The sequence below is a fragment of the Alosa pseudoharengus genome, unplaced genomic scaffold (genome assembly GCF_046254945.1).
Source record: "Alosa pseudoharengus isolate Yale_2024_CS ecotype anadromous, Long Island Sound unplaced genomic scaffold, YU_APseudo_1.1 YU_APseudo_1.1_scf_17, whole genome shotgun sequence".
In the NCBI taxonomy this organism is placed as follows: Eukaryota; Metazoa; Chordata; class Actinopteri; order Clupeiformes; family Clupeidae; genus Alosa; species Alosa pseudoharengus.
The window spans coordinates 27,610,482-27,616,481 of record NW_027468640.1 but is presented as its reverse complement, the minus strand read 5'-3'; the positions used below and the strand labels follow the sequence as shown (position 1 = coordinate 27,616,481).

The window sequence follows — 6,000 nt, the reverse complement described above, 5'->3', positions numbered from 1 at the left end:
CACACACACACACACACACCGACTCACACACACACACCGACTCACATACCCACACACCGACACACACACACATATACACACACTGACACACACACACACACACATATACACACACCGACACACACATACACACACACACACACACGTACACAAATTCACAGTATCACCTATTGGCCCTTGGATAAATCAGAGCCATTAGCAGCCCCCAGATTGCGCAAGTGAAAGCTGTTAGCGGAGATGGCTGACTGAGTGTTTGAGTGAGCCGAGTGGAGTGAGCTGCCGACACTGACGCCCTGGCTGAGCGACAGGCAGGAAGGGGCACACAGGCTCAAGCTGGTTCACCTCAGTGGAAGCTACACTAGAAATGTGTGCGTGTGTTTGTGTGTGTGTGTGTGTCTGTGTGCGTGTGTGTGTGTGTGTGTGTGTCTGTGTGCGTGTGTCTGTGTGCGTGTGTGTGTGTGTGTGTGTGGGGGGGGGGGGGGGGGAAAGGAAAACACCAACAAATGCATGCAGGGCAGAATTAGGCAGATTCCCATTGGCATTAAATATACAAAAAAGATCTTTAAAGCAGGGCAGCAGGGCAGCAGGATGTATTTCATTTTGCTGTTTTTCCATGTGTTTTTATTTCTAAAGGAGTGCACCAATGACTGCTGCAATGCCAACAACTGCACTCTGAAAGCGGAGGCAGAATGTGCTCACGGGGTCTGCTGCGAGGGATGCAAGGTACTACACACACACACACACACACACACACACACACACACATGAATTTGGGCAGGCTCATCCAGGGGGGCGTATACACACATACACAAGCACAAACACACACAACCACACAGACTCAAACACACAGTCTGTCACATGCTAGTTTGCCTCTAAATTCCAAGTCAAATCTCTGTTAATTTTCCAATTTTTGACCTCCGAAGCAAAACAATCAGCCCTTAACTAAATCAGCTGCAGAATGTATGTAAGAGTTGATGCCCTTAAAAGAACACCCAATCTGTTCCTTAAAACACACAGTCTGAATAATTGAATCTAACTAAGCCCACTCTGAGATGCAAACACACCCTGTGTACAGACACAACACTTCCAGTCCAGACTGGTGATATCCCTCCACGTTCAAATGTCACCTGAAATCAGGGGTAGAGCCATGGATAATGCACTGAGCTCCAACAAATGTCATCAGATGAAATCCGGAAACTTCCCCAAGCCTCTCAGCATTTACTGACCCCACTCCAGTAAATGCGTTTTCATTTCAGCTTTACATGGAGAGCACATAGTGTGTGGAGTGTCTGTCTGAAATGTCAATGCCACAGCCTCACACAGAGCCTCCCGTCTCTCCCAGCAGGTATCCTTTTCAATATGATACCACACGCGCCACACACAGATGCACAGCATGTCGGTGCGTGGACAGGTTACTTAAATGCCCCTCGCCAACGGCCGAGCGAGCACGTCTTATCGCCCACTGGGAAAACATAGAGATGCGTTTAGTCAAATTATAGTCTGTACATCCTGTGTATCCTCAGCCGTCATCACCCCTTGTCCTTCTACACTTACATCTCTCATCTCTCTCTCTCTTTCTCTCTCTCTCTCTCTCTCTCTCTGAGAGGGGTGAATCAGTCACGCAATTGACTTGTCATTTCAGGTCACATCGCTGATGCTGTTTGCATGCTCAGTAGAGAAAGCACTGTTTAGTGAAATAAAAATAACTACCATTAAGTCAAATTGCAGTTTTTGTTTCTCCTCGACACCTCTAACTGAGGTTAATAAGAAACTAAGGCTAGTGGGCGGACCACTGCTTTGAAAGTAGCTCATTAAAGGTATTAAAGGTAGAGTATCCGAAATCAGCAAACAACCAGAGTAAGCTTGATTAAACTAGTAAAAAAAGAACAGCATTTTTCTTCCTTCCCTGTCCCCCTTCAAAGCTTCTTCTCCAAAAACACACACACAGCACTGCTGGAGGATGAGTCCATCAGAGAGCACTGTGGAGAGGAGTGTAGCACATCGCTGTCACCGTTAACTACCACATGTCTCATTCACAAGTCTCAATCTCACAGCTACTCATGTACATAAATAAGCTGCATCGCTTCATTCGTAAGGTTAAAACCACACTAGGAGTAGTGGGTGGATTTAAGAAAGCAAATCACTGCTTTTAGGCGGGGATCACATTGGGCAGCGGCAAGCGGCAGCGGCAAACGTAACACAACGCTCAGACCATAATAAGTTCTATATCTCGTTCCTATGGTAACACAAATGGTTTGCCTTAACTGACAATTGAATGCGCTCGTGTTGCGCTTTGAAAATTGAACCAAGTTCAAGGCTCAGCTTGTTCAACGCTAGCGTTACGCCAACGTTGCCACCGTTCCGCTGCCGAACCATAGAGAAGAATAGGAAACCTCCTGCTTGCCGCTGGTCAGTGTGATCCCCGCCTTAATGTAGCACACTGAATAGATAGCAACCGTCTGTGGTTAAGTACTTTCTTTTTGTCTCTTCCTGTCTCTCTCCTCTCCATCTCTGTACCATTCATTTGGTCACCATCACTCACACTCATCCCTTTGCATTTGTCTATCCTCTATTCCCTCCTCTCTGCCCTTTTTTCCATCCTTCTCTCCACCCTTCTATCCCTCCCTTCTTCCCTCCCTCTATCCCTCCCTCCTTCTCTCTGCCCTTCCCTCCTTCCTTCCTCCCTCCATCCTCCAGCTGAAGCAGGCGGGCACCATGTGCCGCGGGCCAGCCGGGTCATGTGACCTGCCCGAGTACTGCACGGGTGGCTCGCCATACTGTCCGGCCAACGTCTACCTGCTGGATGGCTCCACGTGTCAGAGTGGCCACGCCTACTGCTACAACGGCATGTGCCTGACCCACGAGGCGCAGTGTCTACAGCTGTGGGGCTACGGTAAGATGGCCACCTCGCTGACCACACACTAACGGAGCTAAGTGTTCAGGTTTAAAAAATAAAGTTCTGGCCCCAGCTGTGGCATAACTGGTTGGGGCACCTGCACCGTACGCCGGCGATCCGATTCCCGCCCCGTGGTCCTTTCCGGATCCCACCCCTGCACTCTCTCCCATTCGCTTCCTGTCACTCTCCACTGTCCTGTCATTGAAGGCATAAAAGGCCAAAAAAATAAAAAATAAAGTTCAAAGAGAGAATGAGAGAGAGAGAGAAAGAAAGAGAGAGAGAGAGGGAGAGAGAGAGAGAATGTTGCCATTTTTTACCTCTTGCCCTCCTCTAGATGAAAAGAAAAGAAAAGAAAGCAGAGAAGTTAAGTGTAACGTTTTGTGAATTTCTGCATTTGGAAAAAAATAAGTAATGATACAGTAAAGTACAGTATATGTACAATGCATGTTGGGTCACCATGCTCAGGTGAGAGTAAATTTTTAAAAAGGTGAGAGTTGTTTTACTTTTTCAGGCTCACTAGTGGGCTCTGACTCTCAAAGATTGGGCCATGAGTGTCAGGTGTTAAGCTTCAATGTGCCCTTTTTTAAGCTTCAAAGTGCCAGGTTTGAAGTTTCTGTGTCGAGCGTTTAGTCTCAAAGCTAAGGTAAGCTACTGCAGAAGGCATAGCCTTTGCTCTTTGCCCTTGCACGTGCTCAGAGATGAGCATTGGCACACTGCTCGGGCTGAGGAAGGTACTAGAAGACTGGTGTATTTGAGGCTGAAAATGCCCGTTTTGTACCAGGTGCCCGTCCTGCACACGATGCCTGCTTTCAGGACGTGAACGTGGCTGGCAACGCTTTTGGCAACTGTGGAAAGGACGCCCAGGGTAACTACGTGAAATGCGACAAAAGGTAATTTATTTGGACTCTGTAATTGCTGTGAAATTACTCTGAAAGCCCTTTTTGCTGTTTGGCATTTGGCTGTGAGGAATAATCACTGCAGTTACGACTATTCATTTGAGTTTTCTATTTTTGCCTTTTTAAACCCAGCGATGCCAAGTGTGGTAAGATCCAGTGCCACAGCGCTGCCAAGAAGCCCAAAGGCACCAACGCCGTGTCCATCGACACCACCATCCGCAGGAATGGCATGGACGTCAAGTGCAGGGGCACCTACGTCTACACCACCCAGGAGGGGCAGGGCGACCTGCCTGACCCGGGCCTCGTCATAACGGGCACCAAGTGTGGAGAGGGGAAGGTGAGGGGGTCCACAAGCTAATCACAGGGTTCCCACGGGTCATTGAATTTCTGGAATATCATGGAAGTATCATGGAAATTTGAGTCTATTCCAGACATGGAAAGTCATGGAATTTTAGCATTTGTAGGGGCAAACTCATGGAATATCAGGGAATTTTGTTGTAGGAGTTTAAAACGTACTTGCCAAAATACATTAATGCAAATATATGTCCACACAGAATTGGTGTATATCTTGTAATTAGTTTTACTGCTTGCTTGAGTGGTTGTGGTTGGCCCACCATTTATTCATCTCCCACTCTAAAAAAAAAAAGTAAAAGATTCTTAAATGCTACACGGCTACTACTGTACAGTAGGTCATGGAAATTCAGTTTTTTCATCAGGAAAAAGTCATGGAATTTTCCATATGATTTAGAGTGGGATCCCTGTTATAACCTCAGACATGTACAAACTAATGACAAACTAGTGCCAATTAAGAGTCCTGGATAAGAGTCGTGGATGCTCGCTTGGACAAACTGTAGCTGCTTATGTTCTCAATATTCACCACAGGGGTTAACAGACAAAGAGATCTCTTCATGACAACACTTTTGACCTTTAAAAAAGTAAAAAAAAAAGCCCTCAGATGATAGCCTACACTGATTGTTATTTGTTGTTGTGAACCCTTGCTGGGTTCTTTTTCCTTTACAACAAAGATCTTTTAGTGCAGGCCCTCTACTAGAATTGTTTTTTGTTTTTGTTTGTTATTGCTTTGATCTTAAGTGGTAGTATGAAGAGGCTCATCATAGCTGGATATTAGCAGGAGTCTGTTGATTGGCTTGGACCTGAGTGGCACGTTGTCTGAGTGTGTGCTCCATGTGGTCTTGTTCAGGTGTGCAAGGACCGCCGCTGTCAGAACGCCTCCTTCACCGATCTGGAGAACTGCTTAGGCCGTTGCCATGGTCACGGGGTGAGTTTTGCGTGCGACATATTCTTGTACACGAGGGCTGTGAGAAAATGTGTAATAACTCATTTATTACATCTTCCTTACTATACTGTAATGCCTTTATTAACCATGCCATCCATATTGCGTAAAGTAATAAAAGGTTGTTTTGTTATGATGCTATGAAAGACAAAAGGAATGCCCTAATCACGTTGAACCTTCGATGCTCAAAACTGTATATACCATATATAATAAATTAATGATACATTTAACAGACCATAAAGAGACTGAGGTTACAATTTAGGTCAAATTAAGTGGATAATTTAAGCTCATAGCTAGTTCATATAACATTAGCTATCTGGATAAAGCCTTTTGTAAACAGCATTTAAGAGATAATGTAGGTAATCTTTTATTGTGATATGATATGGCTGTAATAATCCTTGAGCCCCTGTCAGTGTGCCATTCTGGAAGTGTTGTAATGTTGATCCCAAATGGCTGATGTGTTTTTAAGTCTGGGCAACTCTCCATGTCTCAGGGGGAAAGATGTCTTCAGTGATAAGTGGCAGGGATTTGTGAAAAGGCTTTTCGGGTATTTGACAGTAGTGTCGTCTCAAATGGATGATGCCCTCTCTCCTTGGGCTCTTGGAACTTTTGTTTTGGTTGTTTGTGCTTGCTTCTTTGCGAGCATGCGAGCACAAGGTCAATGTTTGTCAGCCAAGTGAGGACAGGCACAATTTCACACCCTTAAATCCTCTCAAACAGCCCCTGCAGGTGTTTCTTCCTCTTCACTCTTCTCACACACACACACACACACACACACACACACACACACACACACATTCTCTCAAGCACACAATCCTTCCATTAGCTCTGCTATAGAATCTCCATCGTTAACAGAGTTTTTTGTTATTAAAGTCTTTAAAAAGCCCTCAAAGCACATACATCTAATCCCTGTC

The 6,000-nt window shown here is 45.5% G+C and overlaps 1 protein-coding gene across 1 annotated transcript in view; it reads left to right on the top strand.

Moving 5' to 3' along the window:
* The window catches only part of adam19a (ADAM metallopeptidase domain 19a), a 110,176-nt gene that overhangs the window by 95,659 nt on the left and 8,517 nt on the right, over positions 1–6,000 (top strand). The window contains exons 13-17 of the mRNA XM_076289185.1: positions 634–723; positions 2,698–2,893; positions 3,678–3,786; positions 3,925–4,129; positions 4,994–5,071. Of these exons, the coding sequence (XP_076145300.1) occupies positions 634–723; positions 2,698–2,893; positions 3,678–3,786; positions 3,925–4,129; positions 4,994–5,071 (678 nt within the window). The remainder of the gene's footprint in view (positions 1–633; positions 724–2,697; positions 2,894–3,677; positions 3,787–3,924; positions 4,130–4,993; positions 5,072–6,000) is intronic.